The following is a 23941-nucleotide window of genomic DNA, read 5'->3' as shown; positions in this document are numbered from 1 at the left end:
CCCATGTTATTTAAATGGAGTCACTTTTACTCCCTAGGGAGTTTTTCTGTTTTTTACTACAGAGAGCGAAAAAGTGACACTTTAGTATTAGGTTTCAGGGAGTAAAGTAAGTACTTTAGACAGTAGGTGGAGGAAAAACTTATTTCAATACACTTAATTTTGATTACAACCCAAGTTTCTATTATGTTTCCTTGATTAAATACAGATTTTCAAAGTTGTGGTATTCTTTTTTTAATCACTCTGTATGTATCATACTGGTATAATACTGGATCTGATATGATAACTGTTCATTCTTGTTTAAAATAATAACGGTATATTTTATTCGTCAAGAAAATATATTTTTCAATAATTCAATAATACATTTTTATGATTGAGACTCAATATTAAGTTAATTAATTACATTTTTACACTGTCGAAAAACGAACCGGCAACGTTGCTGAGTTAGAAAAGAACAGCGATATGTGATTTATCGACAAGGATAGCAATACCAATGTTAATCAAACACTGCCATCATTACGTGGACCTCAAAATAGCTTGAAAGTTGTGGTATTCTTTTTGAATCACGGTGTATGTGAATACTAAGTTAAACAAATTGAATTTAGATGACATATTATTACGTACGGTATGATATGCAATAGTTATTTGTATATCTAGAGTGAAAAGTACGACTTTTTCTCCCTGAGGGAAAAGTTTGAAGCCCGAGGCGAAGCCGAGGGCAACAATTTTCCTGAGGGAGAAAAAGTATTTTTCACTCGTGATGTACACAACATTTTTCCTCCATCTACATTTTTTTATAGAAACTGCAAATAAAATCATTTTAATAACTTACGTATTGGTGACAATGTTTCCTAACAACATAACCTAAAATCTAAAACCTAAAAACTGGCCGTCTGATTGGCACTGCCGATTGCGCTATCTACCGGCTAAAGCTGTAACTTTAAATTATATCAGCTGGGTGTTGACCAAAAATGGCTGACTCTAGATCACGCGTTCAGATTTGAATTGCAGATCAAAAATATTTGTTGGCTGGTATTTTGAATAGAATAAGATATTTTAAAAATTGTCTACTAATATTAAGAATATAATATTAAGAATTATATATTTCATGAGTTGATCAAATTTCTGGTTGTGGTATTGAATTCAGTTGACTCAATGACAGACACCTCTATTATGCTTTCTCATCTGAGCTTAGACCTTCTAACCTATTACAATGTAAGTTTCAAAATAGAGATGCTCCCCATGTTATTTAAATGGAGTCACTTTTACTCCCTAGGGAGTTTTTCTGGTTTTTACTACCGAGAGCGAAAAAGTGACACTTTAGTATTAGGTTTCAGGGAGTAAAGTAAGTACTTTAGACAGTAGGTGGAGGAAAAATTAATTTTAATATACTCACAGAAATTCGCTCTTCGAGCATCATGTTGTAAAGGTTGTAATACTCCTGTTTGATGTCACCGAGATCAATCTCTGATCGGCCGACAACTATCCTGATGAGGGTCTTGTCATCAGTGCCAGCTCCACTCATGGCTGCCTCCAGTCTCTCAGCGAAATACTTTGGCTTGTTCTTCACGCTCTTGACTGTCAAAATAAACTCCAATTAAATACTATTATAGAAAAATTTGATGTGGCACACTCACACAACTTTCCTTGCCGTTATGAGAATTGATCACCTGACGCTAGTGTTCACTGGCATCTCAAGTATAATAAACAAACTTTTAAAAGAAGATCTGAGCCAGCTGGTGACAGGACAATAACGCTGGATACATACGAGGTCTGCTATCTCTTCATAGTGAATCATTTAATAGAATCAATAGTTGCCAACAGTTTGCAATTAAGTCATCACATTTTCTCGAATTTCGAGTTTATTTTCAATTTTAGGTGAAAATGTCACTGTACATTAATTGTAGATATTCTCATGCTCAATATTTTTCACTTGGGTTTTATTTATTAAATTGTATCTGAAGCCTGATAATTGGGAATCTAAAATCAAACTTTGCATAGATGGGGCGGAGCTCCTGAAATTTTTACAGATATGGGACTTGTGGCAGATGATAGAGCTTACCAATTACTATTTTAGGTATTAATCAAAATCGTTGGAGCCGTTTTTGAGAAAATCGCAAAAAACCCGGTTTTTGACAACATTTTCGCCATTTTAGCCGCCATCTTGAATTGCATTTTATCGAAATTGTTTGTGTCGGATCCTTATATTGTAAGGACCTTGAGTTCCAAATTTCAAGTCATTCCGTTAATTGCGAGATGAGATATCGTGTACACAGACGCACATACACTCATACACACACACACACACTCATACACACACACACACCACACACACACACACACCACACACACACACACACACACACACACACACACACATAATTATACAAACCAATACCCAAAAACCACTTTTTTGGTCTCAGGGGAGCTTGAAACGTATAGAAATTTAGAAATTGGGGTACCTTAATTTTCTTCGGAAAGCGGAAAGCAATACTTCCCTTACCCATGGTGTAATAGGGCAAGGAAAGTAAAAAAGATAGCATAAGAAGATATCCCATGGTACAGGGCGTTTATGTTACAAGTCTCACTGTTAACGCAGCCTCCAGTCTCCCAGTGAGGTACTTAGGCTTGTGTTCTTCAAGCTCTTGACTGTCAAAATAAAATCCAATTAAATACCATCATAAAGAAAAGATATTATCATAAAGTAAAGAGAGATTCAAAAAGTAGGCTAACTGATTATGCTATCTTCTCAATATGGCAGAGAGTTAGTGGGAAGAATACTTCGAATATTCTTTCCGAAGAATGGACATTGATATGTCCAAAGCTCCACCAATTTATGTAGATGGATAACAATATGATTTACTTTATCTATAGTTATTACAAATTGGTTTTTTCATATCATATACAGCTCAATAAATTATTCTCTTAGATTATATTTTGTAAATTCATCTATAATTCTGCTGTATTGTAAGCTATTGTACATAAGTGTATAAGACAGTATATATTGTAATCTACATAAATAAAGTAGGTACTCAATCAATCAATCAATCAATCAATATGATACTACCTAGCCCTCAGTTGAAACTAAACCCTCTGAAAAGTACTTTGGGCTTCTTTTTTACCCTCTTGACTGTCAAAATAAACTCCAATCAATTACCATCATAGAAAAAAGATAGTATAAGAAGTTATCGCATGGTATAGGGCATCGTTTATGCTCCAAATTTCACTGTTATAACTAAAGCCGATAGTCCTAGTAGTTCTTTTTCGTGAAGCTATGTGACGCTGGTAGTCTCTCATGCTGTGCCGTACAGTACTTACACTCTCACCCAAAAAACAGTACAGTAAGTAGAGTAAAAACAGTGAAACACAGTACAGTAAAAACAATAGATAGTTATCAGCTTGAGTCAACAAAGAATCGGCTTGAAATTTGGAAAATAAAAAACTTATATCATGGAATATCTTCTTATATGCTAACTTTTCTCTATGTTTAATATTTAATATATTTATATATTTTATATATTTAAAATTTAATATTTTCTAAATTGGCTTAGTGGTTTTGTGTTTTGTTTTGGTTTCGTATATTTTTGGACCTTTTAACATTAAAATGAAATTCATTCCGAAGTGAAAAGTGTAAAGTGTAAATTATTGTGCTGACTATAACCTTAGTGTCCGGTTTCCCATTAGGGAACTTTGGACTATATACGGCGAGGTGGAACTACCCTTGGGTCTCCCCACCATTCAAAGCCATACGCTAATAATAATAATATTTTCTCTATGATACTATTTAGCCCTCAGTTGAAACTATAAACAGAAAACCATAAAAACTAAACCTTGTTTGTGTTTTTATAGGAAAAGAAATGATATATTCCATTATACTTTTGTTCTCATTATGAATGAATATCAGTAAATCTCACCAAAAACTCTCACAAATATACTTTGAGAAGTCAAAACCATAATAGGGCTCATGTACCTAGAATACATTGTATTCTAGGCTCCTTGATAGGGCCTATAAAACACACTCGATTTCGAGACAATATCGATTTCATATAGATCGCACTTTCATCGAGTCCAGTATTCTATTGAAACTGTAAGGATCTTTGAATATATCATATGAGCAATATAATATACTTACTAATGGCAAGGTATCCGCTCTCAAGGCTTCCCTCCAGTTCTGATTTGACGGCTTCCTCGATGTCCCTTCCCGACTGCTTCTCGTATTCCTGGAAGATTCTGCGCAGTTGAGCGTACGAAGAACTCACAAGGATCGAGTTGAATACTGACTCATCAGTGCCCCATTGACCTTCACCTATTAAAGACATATTGAAATTAATTAATTGATAGAATATAGAAATAATTACATAGTGCTTCAATTTTTTTTAAACTTTTCATACGCAGTACCGGTATACTTAAACACTACTATCTTCACCTTTGAAGCCATCTTCAGCAATGTCCTTTTTCAAAAAATTCCAAACAGTAGTGTTTATATGAGTTTTTTATAATAAAAAGGGTACTATGTAATATTATTTCTATATTAATTGAACTATTTTTATTCAAGTACCAGCTCTATTACAATACTTTATTATAAAGTCACTATTTCTGCACCCTTCCTCATCTCCTTCCACCTAAAATGTCAATGAATTGTTGAGTATCTTACGTTCTACAGTGAGGTCCATATTATAATGGCAGTGGAGAAAGATAGCGTTGCCGTTTCTGTACCTTGCCACTGCCTTCTATAAACTAAGGATAGCTGATACTGGTATATTTGATATAGAATTTAGGCACTGTTCATTATTGTTTAGAACAATCAAAATTATATTTTACTAGCCGGCAGGCTCGCTTCGCTCGCCATATCCGTCTAGCCAGGGGGCTCCGCCCCCTGGACCCCCGACTGGATCGTCCAAGAATGGGATCAGCAGGCTCGCTTCGCTCGCCTGCATTTTTCATTTGAGCATTTTTATCATATGTTAGGACGATCCAGTCGGGGGTCCAGACTAAACGTCTGGCTAAACGGATATGGCGAGTGAAGCGAGCCTGACGGCTAGTAATATAATATTCCCAGGAATAGCTCTGATTGAAGTAGCAGTGCCCAATCAATTTTTCCACGATAAATGCATTTCAATCTTCAACTTGGTGCCAACCTGACAAAATTATTAATTTAGTTACCAGTTAACAACTGTTTCGAAAAGGTACTCTCTCTAGATTATAGTTCTATATTAACATATGGTATGGACATTTTTCAATTATAATTAAGAGAATAAGAAGAATATACATGCTAAAAGACAAACTTTGAACCCTTAAAAACCACCCTTAGAGTTGAAATATTGCCAAAAGATTTCTTAGTGCGCCTCTAAAGGGCCAACTGAACATACTTACCAAATTTGAACGTTTTTGGTCCGGTAGATTTTTAGTTCTGCGAGTGAGTGAGTCAGTCAGTCAGTCAGTCAGTGAGTGAGTGCCATTTCGCTTATATATATATATATATATATATATATATATATATATTATATATATATATATAGATTCGTCAAGAAAATATATTTTTGAATGATTCAATAATACAATTTTGTAATTGAGATTGAATATTATTTTCAACAACGATCTGGCAACGTTGCATAGCTTGAAAACTATGGCGATGTGTGCTCTGTGGAATGATAGAGAAGAATAGCAACACCAATGTTAATAAAATACTGCCATCATTACGTGGACTCGCCAAATAGCTTGATAATCTATAACTGTTAAAATTTACGAGTATATGAATAGAATAGTGCCGTCACCAACCTGCAGAAATGAGGGCCTCAGCATCAGAGGCTGCTTGCTCATCCACTACATCATTTTCATCTCGATTCGCCTGTAAAACACAAATCAGGACATTTTTAGATCTAATATTAGTCTATAAATTAATGGGAATAGAATTTTACAGAGTTACAGTTGCATGAATACTAAAAAAGATCAGGATGAAACAAAACCAAGTAGAATCAAGTAAGTTCAATCTGTGGTGAAATTCAAAATATGTGTAGGTACATTATCTGTGGTGAAAGAGTGAAATCAAAAATATGAGTATGAAAATGACTACTTTGTAATCTAATCAATCATTATGGCCCAGTCTGACTCATTTCAAAACAGGACAGGAAAAGTTCAAAAAAGCGTATTCAGTGTAAAAATAGGAGACTAAAGGAGAAGAGGAGAAGATGAGGAAAGAGGAGAAGCGGAGTGTAAAAAAGGAGACTCCACCCACCATCAAAGGAATAGCTAACTGAGGAATTATAAGATAATTTTTTTTTACTTCATTTTAATGGCTTTACTTCATTTTAATGGCTTTAACTCCCTTAAGACACTGTTTCTAAGTTAACATTATCACTCATGCTATGGCAATCTTTTAGAAATAGTTACTGAACTCACCATACAAATTGAGACAAGCAATCTCTTGAAGTGTCCTGATGTATCTCCCTTCAAGTCGTCTTCCATATTTGAGTCGTAAACTGAAAAACAAAATAAACTATTAGGCCTATAAACATTTCATATTATTTGTGAATCGAGAAATCTTCTACTATTGTAGTTGAAGTAGAAGCAGTGAACTCTATACGTTTCGTAGTATAGATGAGTTCATTGAGGATAGAAGTACATGAGAAGAAGTCACAGAAATGAATTAGCTCTCAAATTAATGGATTTCTCAATAATATTGTCTTATTAATTATTTTGAATGAAAAGGACTAAGAAATTGTCAAAAACCACAGATTTTTATATTACGAAACGTATAGAGTTCACTGCTTCTACTTCAACTACACTAGTAGGAAAATCTGTGGTTTTTGACAATTTCTTAGTCCTTTTCATTCAATATGAATAATTACCACAATATCAACTTCTCAACTACACAAAAAGGGGAAATTATTAATTATTATTAAACGAAAATCCAAATTAAATGCTGTAATTCACCCCGAAGACTACTGCTACTGCAAATATTGACAACAGGGTAAACAGCTAGATGGAAATTCGATGAGCGCTACAATTAAAAAATCAGCATTAATTACAGCAATCATAAAAATCAGAATTACAGCATTTGATTTGGATTTTCGTTTAATAATAATTAATTATTCATTAGCATTTGAATATTTGCAATATCTCAGTTATTTCCATCTGAATATTGTCTTAATAAAAAAGGTTCAACTTCTTACCCTTGCAAATCAATATGTGAAAATGATAAGAGTCAAGATAATATGAAATCAATTTGAATAGATATTCGTGAAATTGATGATGTTTTCAGTTCTCAATTTCAAAACCAATAGATATCTATTGATGACAATAGATGATCAATTTTACATATTGAATCTTATGAAATCACTTTTATAAAGCGCTTCTATACTGTTGTTCATATAGTTAGATTTCTGCCCATACCTTACTTAAATTTCTGCCCAATAGTTAAATTTGTATTTATAATCATGCACTGTGAAATACACTTTTGGACGGGATCAGGAATTTTTTTTTATTGTAATTTGACTGCAATCTAACACTTTGGTTAATGAACAGTTTAATTCTAGCTTAAATTAATATGTTTTTAATTAAGTTTGACATTAAAGGGGTATTCACTCCTTCACAGTCTAAGTGAGCAATGCCCATGCACTGTTTCTTTCAGAATCACTCTTACTACATTTAAACGAGATCTGTAGGCTTCTTCCTTTTCAGTCTTCTCACTGTATTAGAGTTGTCAATGAGGTGTAGAGCTTGGATGTTCTGATGATTATTTGTAGAGTCTCTTAATGGTTTTTGGCAGCCTTTGTGATCATGACATCGACTTCTTCCATCTGCAGGTCCCTGTGGAGATCCGAGTTTCTGACAAAGTATGGAGCATTGACAGCATTCCTCAATACCTTGTTCTGGAATTTCTGGATGGTGTTGATGTTACTTTTCCTTACAACCACACAGACCAAAGAATTTGTCTATACAATAGTAATTTATTGTAGGTTGAAAGGCTTGAATTTCTCCCCAATAACCAGTACCACAGAATACAAGAAGTTTTCTCTGCCAGTATATTTTCGAGTATTTGAAATCCAATTCTTCTTTCTCTTTCTTGACGTGTGACTTCCATCGTAGTTTTGCATCTAGTTTCATTCCAAGATACTTAGCTTCATTTGCGAACGGATCAGAAATTGAGAAGAAATTTGCGTAGACCTATATGTTTTGTGACTAAATAATTATTATATTTTATTGGTATTATTATAGTATTATTATCTCATTAGTGATGGTACTCACGTTTCTTGTAAGTGGCTGCAATAGTTTTAATTCCGTAATTGCTGAGCGTGCAAAGAATTTCGACAAGAGCTTCTTCATCGGTTCCAACTCCAGAAATGGCGTCATGGATCTCTTTGGCATAAAAGTCAGGCAAAGGAGTAAGCAAAGCAACAATTGCATCCTCAAAGTTGCCTCCCAGCTCACTTTTCAGCTCTTTGATCAGATCCTGAACAAAATAATATTGATTATTTCAGACAAAATTAGGAAATTGGAGAAGTTTTGGGCAATAGCCTGTTTTTTCTTTTCTGACTACGGTACTGTATTGTTTACTCTATCCAATAAATGGATTATTCATTAACCATTATTTTATTGAGACATTGTTTTCCATGACTGGAAAACATAGTAAACAATTTTAAAAAAGGATACTTATTTTTATTTCTATGTAATATATACTAAGCTAATATTATGCTCTTTCTAAGCTAATTCGAATTATTCCCAAAGCAGTTAAAAAATCTTCCTCTAATATTTTGTCTACGCAAGAGGCTTATAACGTCATTTTATGCTCTCACTAGAGTAACATTATTTTTCAGGTCAAGGATCAGTCATTAAATATGCTGCAGTTTCCGAGTCACATCAAAATAACAGTTACACTGTGTAATGGTGGGAGATAAAGGTCAAAATTTCATGAATGACTCATGAATACGAGCAACAATATGAAAGGTCATCACGGGGCTCATGAGAATAAAAGCTAGCGGCACAAATTATTGGTACAATCTAAAACAAGAACAGAGTTCTCATCAATTTCGAATTATTACATATTTGGGAACGTTTCCCGAACAGTAATAAAAATATATAAAATTGATAAATCATTGATACTGTTATGTAATATGTGTCACTTCATATGCAACTGTCGGCCTCAGTAACTGCATTTTAGCGCTAGTTTTGTAATCAATTTTATATCACCATCTCAAACAGGTTTAGTACCTCGAAATGCAAATACTCAATTGGCATTGCATTTTATTTTGTAATAGTATTTTCACATGATGTAAAATTTGTATTGTTTTATTATGTATTTCTAAGATGTTGTAATTTTATATTTCTAATTATTTAAGTGAATAATTAAACAGTGGCTTTCTGTTGAAAATGATTGCGAGATGGTCGAAAGTACTACAGTCAGTAAGTAAAATGATTTCATTATTTACTTAAATATTTGACTGCATGTCATGTGAAATACATAGAAAAAGTGTGTTAATACATCGCAGCTCGGAATGGACCAAGAAACTATCATCTTTAAATTATTTTATTATGGATTATATTTTCATGATCCTATATTCAAATTTAATCAGATTTGCAGTGTTGTTGATCGATGATTCCAAAATCAGTTACATGATAATACATATTATTATATCCAGCTACATTATAAAATAGCATATATCTTAAGATGCGTACAGATATACACGCCGCCAACATGAGCAATTCACTTTTAATCAGTTGACTATATCTGTATTTTTACAGAAACGGTATAAGATATAGATACAAAAAGCTTGGCATCAGCTGATTAAAAGTGAATTGCTCATGATCGCGGTGCGTAAATCTGTACGCACCTTAAGATATATTATGACTTTCCAATTCATGTTTTTTCGTGAAGTGAATTCATTATGTCTTTCTTAACTAACCCTTCACATAAAACCAAGAAGGAATTCAGCGTTTTTCGGATGGACACGCTAATCTTTGGTCCCGGCTGACAAAAAAGCAGTCGTTAGGTCATTTCAGAGGCTCTGAAATTGATCAGTTGTGACCTGCAAACTCTGATACCAAACCTGAGCAAGCCAGGTCACTAGATATTATCATTATAACCAAGAATACAAACATATAAAAGGCAATACCTCGTTCTCATATACTGTATTTTCGTGTTTACTTTGGTATATACATCTATTTACTGTTTCAATTTGAGCTAAACTCGATACCTACGTTCTCTTTCCTGAGGGAAATCTATGTCTCCAACCTTAATCAGATTCCCCTACAATGTTATGAGTATGCAACCTGCACAACACACCCTCACGTAAATATATTCACATAATATTTTTAGTATTTATAATCTATTTTCAATATCCTCCAACTTTGAAATCTATGTAGTGTCACCCAACTTGTCTGAGAGACATTTTTACGCATTCTGCACTAATCCATTTCTTCTTCATCTATGATTTACTTCAAATCATAACAATTATGTTAAAGAAATAATCTGACCGGAAAGTAAATAATAAAGCCCGGTTTCTTCAACACATATTAAATCAAATGAGAGACATAATGATTCGTGGCCAGAAACCATGCCATAATCAACTATCATTTAAATGTTGACTCTAAAGGTGCATACAGATTTACGCGCCGCGAACATGAGCAATTCACTTTTAATCAGCTGATGCCAAGCTTTTTATATCTGTATCTTACCATCTCTTTAAAATACAGATATAGTCAGCTGATTAAAAGTGAATTGCTCATGTTCGCGGCGCGTAAATCTGTACGCACCTTTAGGCTCAACTCACACATACGCGACTCAAGTCGAGAAGAGACTCGAATCTAGTCGAGAGCATGTGTTCCAAATGGTGACACTCAGACCAGTCGATTCTAGTCTCCGCGACGTCACCATTTGAAAATACATGCTCTCGACTAGAGTCGAGTCTCTTCTCGACCTGAGTCGCGTAAGTGTGAGTTGAGCCTTAAGCCACGTTTACACCAGAGTTGTCAACTGAAACTTCAACAAATTTCGGAAATTAGTTGCCTATCTTTTAAAAAGCTCAGCAACATTTAAGGCCGTGCAAAGGCTAAAAATGAACTTTCTACTCGTGATATTTTTCCAAGTTTTTCGATTTGTATATCATCAAGCTATCAAAATGAAAAAGCTTTCTCAGGAAAACATTTTTTCCGATCATTACTTTTTGAGATATGAGCGCCTGAAGTTTTTGGGACAGAACATTTCAAATTCGGTAAGATATAAATCCATGAGATTCAGAGGATGGATTCTTCATGGTATTGTTGATCTAGTAAAACAAAAATTTTCTGAAAATATCAATTTTTGAAAAAGTTATTCAATTTACTAAAAATAAATCAACTAAAAGTTATTTTTAGTAAATTGAATTAAAAACTTTAGTAAAGTAATAACTATCTTGAAAATTTATATTTTCAGAAAATTTTTGTTTTACCAGATCAAAAATACCATGAAAATCTATCCTCCAAATCTCATGGATCTATCTCTTACCGAATTTGAAATGTTCTGTCCCAAAAATGTAATGTTTAGGGGCTCATATCTTAAAAAGTAATGATAAGAAAAAAAATGTTTTCCTGAGAAAACTTTTTCATTTTGATAGCTTGATGATATACAAATCGAAAAACTTTGAAAAATATCAAGAGTAGAAAGTTTATTTTTAGCCTTTGCACAGCCTTAACATTGGTGTTGCTAGATGATTCCAAATATCAGTTACTCGATAATATATGTTATTATATCCAGATACATTATATAGCATTAGATGTTATAGACTATCCAAGTTCATGTTTTTTTTCGTGAAGTGAACTCATTATGTCTTTCTTCACTTTCATTATAACCAATAAGGAATTCAGCGTTTTTCGAATGGACACGTTAATCATCGCTCCCGGCAGTTTGTTAGGTCATTTGTTAGGCCCTGGAATTGATCAGTTGCGACCTGAAAACTCTGATACCAAACCTGAGCAAGCCAGGTCACTAGATATTATCATTATAACCAAGAATACAAACATATAAAAGGCAATACCTTGTTCTCATATACTGTATTTTCGTGTTTACTTTGGTATATGCATCTATTTACTGCTTCAATTTGAGCTAAACTCAATACCTACTTTCTCTTTGTTGAGGGAGATCTAGGTATCCAACCTTAACTCCTCAATAAGTTTCATGATCCCCATTTGGGACATTTTTTTTTAGGTAACATTTACTGACTCCAAATTGTTAATGAGGTTGAAAAATCCTTTTTTACATTCTAAGTAGACCATTTTCAACTTGGAAATCAAGAACTGAAGTGAAAATAAAATTTGACATGTGATGGATTAATCATATTCCCCTACAATGTTTTGAGTATGCAACCTGCACAACACACCCTCACGTAAATCTATTCACATAATATTTTTAGTATTTATAATCCATTTTCAATATCCTTCAACTTTGAAATCTATGTAATGTCACCCAACTTGTCTGAGAGACATTTTTACGCATTCTGCACTAATCCATTTCCCTTTCAACTATGATTTACTACAAATCATAACAATTATTTTAGAAAAATAATCTGACCGGAAAGTAAATAATAAAGCCCGGTTTCTTAAACACATATTAAATCAAATGAGTGACATAATGATTCGTGGCCAGAAACCATACCATAATCAACTATCATTTAAATGTTGAATCTAAAGGTGCGTACAGATTTACGCGCCGCGAACATGAGCAATTCACTTTTAATCAGCTGATGCCAAGCTTTTTATATCTGTATCTTACCGTCTCTGTAAAATACAGATATAGTCAGCTGATTAAAAGTGAATTGCTCATGTTCGCGGCGCGTATATCTGTACGCCCAGATTTACGCGCCGTGAACATGGGCAATTCACTTTTAATCACCTGATGCCAAGCTTTTTATATCTGTATCTTACCGTTTCTGTAAAATACAGATATAGTCAGCTGATTAAAAGTAAATTGCTCATGTTCGCGGCGCGTAAATCTGTACGCACCTTTAGGCTCAACTCACACATACGCGACTCAAGTCGAGAAGAGACTCGAATCTAGTCGAGAGCATGTGTTCCAAATGGTGACACTCGACCAGTCGATTCTAGTCTCCGCGACGTCACCATTCGAAAACACATGCTCTCGACTAGAATCGAGTCTCTTCTCAACCTGAGTCGCGTAAGTATGAGTTGAACCTTAAGCCACGTTTACACCAGAGTTGTCAACTGAAACTTCAACAAATTTCGGAAATTAGTTGCCTATCTTTTAAAAATCTCAGCAACATTTAAGGCTGTGCAAAGGCTAAAAATGAACTTTCTACTCGTGATATTTTTCCAAGTTTTTCGATTTGTAGCTATCAAAAGCTATCAAAATGAAAAAGTTTTCTCAGGAAAACATTTTTTTCCGATCATTACTTTTTGAGATATGAGCGCCTGAAGTTTGAATTTTTGGGACAGAACATTTCAAATTCGGTAAGATATAAATCCATGAGATTCAGAGGATGGATTCTTCATGGTATTGTTCATCTAGTAAAACAAAAATGTTCTGAAAATATCAATTTTTGAAAAAGTTATTCAATTTACTAAAAATAACCAAAAAATAACTCAAATAAAAGTTATTTTTAGTAAATTGAATTAAAAACTTTAGTAAAGTAATAACTATCTTAAAAATTGATATTTTTAGAAAATTTTTGTTTTACTAGATCAAAGATACCATGGAGAATCTATCCTCCAAATCTCATGGATTTATCTTTTTCGCCACACTGCACAGAAAGCAGCTGTTTTCCAGTCCCTACGTAGATCTGAAAGACCTTGTTTGCAGACGACGTCAGAAAAGGGTTTCTTTTCCGGTCTAGGCCAGAAAGTTGTCTCTTTTCAGCCGCTCATGGAAGTAGTTAATAAGTCATCCGCTAGATCGGGCGAGTGTCCACTTTCATCATCAACTGAAGTCGCCATGATTTCAGTTCCAGTTTCGAATCAAACTAATTCGCTTCGCAACCAGTTTTATTCAATTATTTATTGTTGATTAGTGCATTCCGAATTTTCAAAAATGCTTGAAGATGACTGTGGTTTTCCAAGTGAAATTTTAAAAGAATCTGAAATCCTGACTGCAAATCTTCTATCACTACAATCAAGAGATAGGTACGATAGCTTAACGAGTATTCTTTATTTATTTTGTCAGCAATACCTGTAGTGTGGCGAAAAATATCGTTCGCACCACGGGCAAAAATGTTTTTCCAGCTCTCAATCTTTTCTAGTCCTCGGCCTACGGCCTCGGACTTGAAAACCGATTTCGAGCTGGAAAAATCTCATTTTCTGCTCTAGGTGCAAAATATACTATTACCGAATTTGAAATGTTCTGTCCCAAAAATTTAATGTTTAGGGGCTCATATCTTAAAAAGTAATGATCAGAACAAAAATGTTTTCCTGAGAAAACTTTTTCCTACAGTTACGTTGAAAAGTGGCCATTCCTGCACTGATTACAGAATGCAAAGAATCACTTTTCCACTCTAGTGCGGGAAAATTTTTTTCTGCACTCCAGATTTGCAACATGGCAACGCAAAATAGTTAGTAGGTTATATGGAGCACCAGTGCAGCAAAATCAAAATTAAGTTGGTAACACTCATAGTGAGGCCCACGTTATAATAATATCAAGGACATGGTGTACAACAGTGGATGACAGCTGTGGCCATCACCCACACAGCACACAGCCGCCCCGCCATTCAAACACTACTACATTATTCTATTTTATTTATTAATAATAAAATTACACAGAAAAACATTTGATGCATTTCAGGCAATTTTACTCATAATTACCCACTTTTCATATTCAATGGTAAATGTAGGAAAAATTTAATGTGAAATACGTGCGCAAAGTTCCTCTGCTGCACTCAAGAAACCATTCCGCCCTCGCCTACGGCTCGTGCGTAAACGTTTCTTTCGGTGCAGCAAACTGTCACTTTGCGCACTAGTTGCACAAATAACTATTTCATTTTGATAGCTTGATGATATTATACAAATCGAAAAACTTTGAAAAATATCACGAGTAGAAAGTTTTTTTTAGCCTTTGCACAGCCTTAACTCTTGTTTTCTACAGAAAAAATTGACAACTTTTTCAAAGAAAACTATTTGTGAACAACATTGAATAAACCTTAGACCAGTTATAGAATAGACACGCTGGGAAGTCTAGCCTCTGAAGCCATCATCTACTGCCAAATCCACCCATCTTGACGTCACAACCAAGCTAACAACAATGCATTGTTCAACAACAATGTAAGTTAAACACCACAAACACTTACACAACAAACTCAAAAAAGTTTTCTAGAATTTCTTTACGATGCGTGACGTCACTGTTGTGACGTCAAGATGGTTGGATTTGGCTGTAGATGTTGGCTTCATCGACTTTCAGTATGAATATACAATGAGCCGTGTCTATTCTATAACTGGTCTAAGGAATAAACCATGTCTTGAATCTATGGAATCTGTGACTTGAATCATACCTTTCCGTAGAGAGTCTTGAAAGTCTCGGCGATTTCGAGCCTCTGAGTGATGCTTCTCCTGCCGAGGATGTCAACGATGGCCTGCTCGTCGGTGCCCATCCCCTTCATGGCCGCCCTCAAAATGTCGGCGTCCTCTTTCGGGTCGAACGGATCGGCAGGGAACACCGTGATTGAGCACTGAAAACAAAATCGAAAATCGTTTTTATCTAAACTGATTTTACAAAGGAACGGGTCATTTCAGAAACAACATAAGTCATTTTTTGGTCAAAATTGGTTTAATGCAGAATCTTATTCTTTGAAGGTGAATACAAAGTTCTCCTGAGAAACCACATAAGTCAGGCTTCTCTACAATTCTGTAGTTTGATACGCTTTTATAAAACATTATCTTTGCAGAAAAATACAACAAACTGTGTCCATCATGTAGCAAATCAACAACATCTTAATCGCAGTCTCTTATTTATCACAATCTTTTATTCTATTCCACTTTTATTTAAACACCAGCCGTCAGGCTCGCTTCGCTCGCCATATCCGTCTAGCCAGGGGGCTCCGCCCCCTGGACCCCGACTGGATCGTCCAAGAATGAGATCTGCAGGCTCGCTTCGCTCCCTGCATTTTTCATTTGTAGGATGATCATATGTTAGGACGATCCAATCGGGGGTCCAGAGTAAATGTCTGGCTAAACGGATATGGCTAGCGAAGCGAGCCTGACGGCTAGTAATATAATATTCCCAGGAATAGCTCTGATTGAAGTAGCAGTGCCCAATAAATTTTTCCGCGATGAATGCATTTCAATCTTCAACTTGGTGCCAACCTAACATAGTCAACTCAACTTAATGCCAACCTGACAAAAATTATTAATTTAGTTACCAGTTAACAACTGTTTCGAAGAGGTACTCTCTCTAGATTAAATAGTTCTATATTAACATGAATGGTATGGTCATTTTTCAATTATAATTAAGAGAATAAGAAGAATATACATGCTAAAAGACGAACTTTAAACCCTTAAAAACCACCCTTAGAGTTGAAATATTGACAAAAGATTTCTTAGTGCGCCTCTAAAGGGCCAACTGAACATACCTACCAAATTTGAACGTTTTTGGTTCGGTAGATTTTTAGTTCTGCGAGTGAGTCAGTGAGTGAGTGCCATTTCGATTTTATATATATAGATAATCTTCGCTATCTTTGATGAAACTGTGTTCATCATGTAGCAAATCAACCACATCTTAATCGCAGTCTCTTATTTATTACAATCTTTTATTTTATTTCACTTTTATTTACACATTTATTACACTAAGGCCCGGTTGCACAACAGCCGGTTAAATTTTAACCGTGATTAATTCCAAGAGAACCAATCAGAGTAGGCGTTTTTGAAAAGACGGCTTCTCTGATTGGTTCTAGTGGAACTTATCACGGTTAAAATTTGACCGGCTGTTGTGCAACCGGCACTTACTCATTATAAATACAAATTCTTATTCATTATTTTTACAAAAAAGCACTGATCGGTAGAGAAAAACTTGGATACTTCTTGCAGTATTCCTCTCCCAAATTTAGATACAATTTTAAAAGTCCGAAATAGGGTTGTGATTTGACTTTTCTGGAATTTAGTCCATTTTCACTCAAGAACAACAAAAACTAATAATTTTTAATTCAACACTATCACGGTCTTCTGACTCATTTCCTATTCCTCCTACAAGATACCTTAATCAACACTACTCTAATAGCAACACTGTTAACCTCGAATGCGCAACGTGGTAAATGCGCTGCATTTTTCAGCTCTGATGTAATCAGAAATTACAGTAGAGTTTCTATTCTACCGAAACTAAAAAAAAGAGAAAAATCTGGTGTGGCGCACTCACACAACTTTCCTTGCCGTTCAAGCTGTTAAAATTAATCACCTGACGCTAGTGTTCCCGCGCATCTTAATTCTACTATTCAAAGATTTGAGCCAGCTGGTGACAGGGCAATAACAGCTGGAGACACACGAGGTCTGCTATCTCTTCATAGTGAATCATTTAATAGAAACAACAGTTGCCAACAGTTTGCAATTGGATAATCACATTTTCTCGAATTTAAAGCTTATTTTCAATTTTAGGTGAAAATGTTACTGAACATCAATTGTAGAGATTCTCATGCTCAATCTATTCCACTCGGAATTTTTTGTTTAAATTGTATCTGAAGCCTGATAATTGAGAATCCAAAATCAAACTTTACATAGATGGGGCGGAGCTCCTGAAATTTTTACAGATATGGGACTTATGGCAGTTGATAGAGCTTATCGATGACTATTTCAGGTATAGCATTAATCAAAATCGTTGGAGCCGTTTTCGAGAAAATCGCGAAAAACCCCGTCTTTGACAACATTTTCGCCATTTTAGCCGCCATCTTGAATAGAATTTGATTGAAATTGTTCGTGTCGGATCCTTATATTGTAAGGGCCTTAGGTTCCAAATTTCAAGTCATTCCGTCAATTGGGAGATGGATATCGTGTACACAGACGCACATACACTCATACACACACACACACACCACACACACACACACCACACACACACACACACACACACACACAACACACACACACACACACAACACACACACACACAACACACACACACATACACACACACACAAAACACACACACACACAGACACACACACACATACAGACCAATACCCAAAAACTACTTTTTTGGACTTTAGGGCAAGGAAAGTAAAAATCACTCTTAAAGAGTTGAAACTCATCATAAGAAACTTATGATGAAACTTACATGAAACTTATCATTTTACCTGACTTACTTGACAAGATTTAAGTTTAAGGTTGAGTGGTAGAAAGGACTTGAAAGTCCTAAGTCCGCCTAATAAAGATTTTTCTCTTCATGTCATCCATGTATATTTTATATATTTGTTAACCAATGAAATATATTTTATTCTATTCATTCCTAATATTTGATACCGCAATTGCTACAAAATGAAGCACAAATTTACTAGAATATTTTGCAATTGAGTGATGAAATACGATCAAGTGCCAATTCAAATAGGCATATTTGCCAACAGCAAGCTGAGAGCTACACACAATAGCTTTTAGTAATTGATTAGAGAGGTCCATTTGGGTCACAGGCAGGGCGTGTCCAACATCAACGTCTACAAAGAAGAATAATTTGCTGTGATCTCTACTGAACACGAAACTATTTTTATTGTTCGGAGTAGGAAGATCGCAGAAAACATTTGTAGCATATGGTGCAGAAATTGTTTTATATCCTCAATTAATTATTTTATTTTTCATCATTTTGAAGACCATAGCCACAATTTTATATCCTTCATCAATTATCTTATTTTTACTTTCCTTTCCTTTCAGGAGCTCCGCCCCATCTATGCAAATTTTGATTTGAGATTCCCAATTATCAGGCTTCAGATACATCTTAAACAAAACATTTCAAGTGGAAAAGATTGAGCATAAAAATCTCTTCAATTAATGTTCAGTAACATTTTCACCTGAAATTAAAAATAAGCTCGAGGTTCGAGAAAATAAGATTATTCAATTGCAAACTGTTGGCAAATGTTGATTCTATTAAATCATTCACTATGAAGAGATAGCAGACTTCGTGTTTCTGCAGCGGTATTTTCCTGTCACCAGCTGGCTTAGATCTTTGACTTGAGATGCGCGTGAACACTAGCGTCAGTTGATCAATATTTTCATAACGGCAAGGAAAGTTGTGTGAGTGCGCCACACCAGATTTTTCATAATTTTAAAGACCATACACAGTAATTAGGAAGTATCTAGAGCTTTCGAAGAAATCATTACTAAGATATAGAATGCATCCGACTAACAGCTAAAAATAACTCTGACTCATGATGAGAAATCTCACCAATAGAGAAACTACTATGTCTCAGTAATTTTACCTCAAATTGAATATTCAATAATTTCTTCGAAAATATGCAGGATTGACCAAGCTAGAGCACCTAATTACTTGAGCCTTTATTCAAGTTTTATTTCAAACTAGCAGATAAACCGTGTTCCACAAGGGCCTGATTAAAAACTTTGAAAACTTGACGTACTGAAATTTTGAAGAATTTTAAATAGGCCTATAACCATCCTCTATGAATTGAGAATTTATATGCAAAATTTCAAGTTAATCGGTCCAGTAGTTCAGCGTCATTCGTGAATTTCCTATTCCGTTCGTGTATAAGCCAATTCTTTCCTTCATTATATTATCAATCATCAATCAATCAGTCTCTTTATTCAATACATACATTAATAAATATGTACATGAATGGGTCATTCAGTTATAGATTATCAACAAAGAGTAAGGTACTGTATTTTCAAATTTTTATAAAAGGACTTTATGTTTTAAGGAGAGGACTACAATGGGGTTTTTAAACAGACAACTCAAATTCTTTCTATTCTTTTCTTTCTATTGATATGTTTGCTATACCTAGTTGTTCGAACTCACTGCCGGCGCACAGGTTTTTCTATGCCGGTAGTGCCATTTTGTAAGTTAGAATATTTATTTTATCAATCTGTATTATTTTATGGTAAATAAATGAATTTGAATTTGAAAAAATTCAATTATCGACTGATAAATTGACTACTTGTGGACCGGACTTCCCGAAATTGATGATGTTATAAACATTGAAAAATTTTACACCAACTTTTCCACAATAGAAGGGCTAGGCGATACAGCTTAGAGTTGATGATAATTACTATCATTATTCAAACATAATCTAACCGATAACACAGGTATTTGTCCGTGTGTCTTTCAAACATTCTACCCCTCTTTCTCTATGTCAGTTGATTCCAGGAGGATTAGATTAGATTTCTTTATTTATCTATGTGACAATATTTACTGGCTTATACACTAATTTGCATTAAATGACGATAATGCTAGTTATTCAACGAATTTTGCAAAGTATAAACAATTAATCAATGAGAATAAAGAAAGGATAGGAGAGTTAAAGTTTCTTCTAATTTCACAATTAAAAATGAGAGTCCCCTTTGTAGCCGGCTTCATCCTCTGTCATGATTGGTACGTCTTGAAGATTTTCTGGAATATTTGGTATCTCAGAGCTATGGAGGGGATGTGCAGAAATAGAATAGACCAAAAAAGATCACGGAACATTCACAACCTTAGACGTTTGAGACGTTTTTCTCTAGTGCAAAAACTATTCTCACATTTGGTACGTATTGGCCAAAGTTTGGAAAATACTAGTTTTGTAAAAAATAGCGATAAGAATACTTCACTTACAATAAAGTTAAAGGATACACGAACAAAACAATGATCCATTTAAATCTCCAATAGAGAATATTGTATGACAATGAATTAGAAGCTGAATAAATATATCAATATGATTCATTGAGTCTCAAAAAGACTATTTCAGTACGGGTATCCTATACTATTAAATGAGCAACTTCTGTTTATATGTTTGGATGTTTAGATGTTTGGATGTTTGGATGTTTAGATGTTTATATGTTTATATGTTTGTATTTCACCGGATCTCGAAAACGGCTCTAACGATTCTCACGAAATTCAGAGCATAGTAGGTTTATAATATAAAGATTCGATTGCACTCGATCACATCCCTGGGAAAACTCGTTGAAGGACATAAAAAGGATAATTATTATTCATCCTTGGAAAAACATATGATAATAATTATTTCGTCATCTGTTGATGATGGAAGTGAGTGAGCAAGTTCATGTGTGTGGGACTGTGTCAAAATTATGACTCAGCTGTTGAACTTTTGTAATCATTCAATCAGGTACATAGTGCCGGTTGCAAAAAGCCGGGTTATTTTTAATCCTGATTAATTCCAGTAGATCCATCATTTTGAAATGGTCTTCTCTGATTTGTTTCACGTGAAGTTAATCAGTATTAAAATTCAACCGGCTTTTGTGCAACTGGGCCTTTGTGATGGAAATTTTTGCATTCCTCTGGAAATTAATCTCAATTAGCGACTGATAAATTGACTACTTGTGGACCGGACTCCCCGGAATTGATTATGTTATTATTTATAAACATTGAAAAACGTGAAACCATATTTTTTTCCACAATAGAAGGGCTAGGCGATACAGCTTAGAGTTAATGATAATTATTATCAATTATTATCCTTATTCAAACATAATCTAACCGATAACACAGGTATTTGTCCGTGTGTCTCTCAAACATTCTACCCCTCTTTCTACTCTATGTCAGTTGATTCCAGGATGATTAGATTCGATTTCCTTATTTATTTATGTTACTATATTTACTGGTTCATACACTAATTTACATTAAATGACGATAATGCTAGTTATTCAACGAATTTTACAAAGTATAAACAATTAATCAATGAGAATAAAGAGAGGATAGGAGAGTCAAAGTTTCTTCTAATTTCACCATTAAAAGAAGAGTCCTCTTTGTAACCAGCTTCATTCTCTGTCATGATTGGTACGTCTTGAAGATTTTTCGGAATATTTGGAAACTCAGAGCTATGGAGGGGATGTACAGAAATAGAATAGTCCAAAAAATATCATGGAACATTCACAACCTTAGATGTTTGAGACGTTTTTCTCTAGTGCAAAAGCCATTCTCACATTTGGTACGTATAGGCACAGAATACATAAAAATGAGTGTTATCTTTACTCCGTGGTATAGGCCTACTTGCATAGCCAAAGTTTGGAAAATACTAGTTTTGTAAAAAATAGCGATAAGAATACTTCACTTACAATATAGTTGTACAAACAAAATTATGACTCATTCAAACTGAGAATTGCGAATGACAAATGAATTAGAAGCTGTATGAATGAAAAAATATGATCCACTGTGATTGAAATACAGTATCAATTTCAAAAGACAATAGCCAAACTAATCTGGTTTTGCACTGATGCTCGTGGCAAATTGAACTTTCACCTTTCGTCAGGCGTGATGCTAATCAACGCTTCACCTACAGTACACACCTTATGATCTCACTATATAAAACGTTTTATTTAGTATTCATATCATTCTACATCTTTAGGATGAACAATAATAGTGTACTCAACAGGTGACAGTGCTCAATTATTGAGGATAACTCAGGTATTAATATACAGGAAATTATTTAAATCAACAGCAAATCAAGCAAATGAATTTATTCCACATACATATTTCAGACCTGCACCAAATTAACTTGTAAATTTATTTGCAAATTTGAAGTTTATAATTGAATTGAATTTATAGCCAAAAATCACATACAAATACTTGTACAATACAATCATTGGAGTATGCAATATACAATTACCTACAAATAGACATTAATTATTGTAACTTGCACAACAAATTATTAATGTAGTATTCGGCACTGCCAAAATAAGAGTCCTTGTGTGTTGGCAGTGAGTAAATTCGAAAGTTTAAAATCAGTTCACAAAATATAAAACATTCAATCCCATACTCAGGAAATGATATGACATTCACAATTTCAACTTATTCGGTCTATTTTGACATTTTTTTACATGAAAGTGCCGGTTGCGCAAAAGCCGGTTGAATTTTAATCGTGATTAATTTCAGGATAACCAATCAGAAAAGCCTTTTTCTCGAAGAAGCGTTCTGTAATGAGTTCTCTTGAAATCAATCATAATTAAAATTTAACCAGCTTTTGTGCTATCGAGCCTTATCCTTGCTCGATTATAATCTTCTTTCATACAGAGACATACAATAAATATGTACAAATCAATCTACATATTTATATCTAAAACAAGAAGAATATAAGATCTGTTCCTATCGATTGTATTGTAATACATGTGTATCATATGTTACTATACCGTACATCAATCGAAATCCTTAGTTGTCCAGTCTCAGGTATCAATCTACAGGAAATTATTTAAATCAACAGCAAATCAAACACATGAATTTATTCCACATACACATTTTAGACCTACACCAGATTAACTAGTAAATTTAGACCGGCCTGTTTCATAAAACTCCTGTAATACAGGGCCTGTATTACTGGACTTAGAAAATATAAATCGACGCGCAGTTAAAGGAATATTCCTGCCAAATCTCAAAGATAGAATTCTATCATCGCGTTTGGCAGTAAATGCGTTACATACAGACAGACAAAAGAAAATCCGAGTTAAAACATAGACCTCACTGCGTTCGGTCAATTATGTTTTTAAATATTCAATTGTTAACGATGCTAATTACTTTTTTGTAAAGTTTTACAGCAAATAAAATTATTCTTGATTCTTAAAACAACACTTCAAACTTACTTTGGTTGGGTAGAAGTTAGCCATGTTGATACTGATGATGTGTTAATCCAAGAGCACAGTACACAAATTCGACAACGCACAACTATCACCGGCGAAAGCTGAAGAAAGACTGAGAGCGTCGCGGCGAAAACGTCGGTCTATAGGTAAAGCGGGAGCGGCAGAATACTGAGGCGGACTTTTAGATGTAGAGCCAGCAATGACGGAATTTCTGATCGTGGATGATGATGATTATGATGATGGTGCGCCAAGCGGAAATCCA

At 34.4% G+C, this 23941-nt stretch overlaps 1 protein-coding gene across 3 annotated transcripts in view; it reads right to left on the bottom strand.

Moving 5' to 3' along the window:
* LOC111056327 (annexin B9) overlaps nucleotides 1-23941 on the bottom strand; it is a 30267-nt gene extending 6326 nt beyond the window's left edge. For 2 of the 3 annotated variants that reach the window (XM_022343684.2, XM_022343682.2), the window contains exons 1-7: nucleotides 23683-23915; nucleotides 15465-15641; nucleotides 8245-8449; nucleotides 6397-6476; nucleotides 5776-5845; nucleotides 4130-4303; nucleotides 1394-1575 (exon numbers count right to left, since the gene is read on the bottom strand). In XM_022343684.2, the coding sequence (XP_022199376.1) occupies nucleotides 1394-1575; nucleotides 4130-4303; nucleotides 5776-5845; nucleotides 6397-6476; nucleotides 8245-8449; nucleotides 15465-15641; nucleotides 23683-23706 (912 nt within the window). In that variant the 5' untranslated portion in view covers nucleotides 23707-23915. Of the gene's footprint in view, nucleotides 1-1393; nucleotides 1576-4129; nucleotides 4304-5775; nucleotides 5846-6396; nucleotides 6477-8244; nucleotides 8450-15464; nucleotides 15642-23682 lie in introns of all 3 variants that reach the window. The other variant, XM_022343683.2, reaches the window with a different exon arrangement.

This window comes from Nilaparvata lugens, chromosome 4 (genome assembly GCF_014356525.2).
Source record: "Nilaparvata lugens isolate BPH chromosome 4, ASM1435652v1, whole genome shotgun sequence".
Lineage (NCBI taxonomy): Eukaryota > Metazoa > Arthropoda > Insecta > Hemiptera > Delphacidae > Nilaparvata > Nilaparvata lugens.
This window is presented reverse-complemented; position numbering and strand designations above follow the sequence as displayed.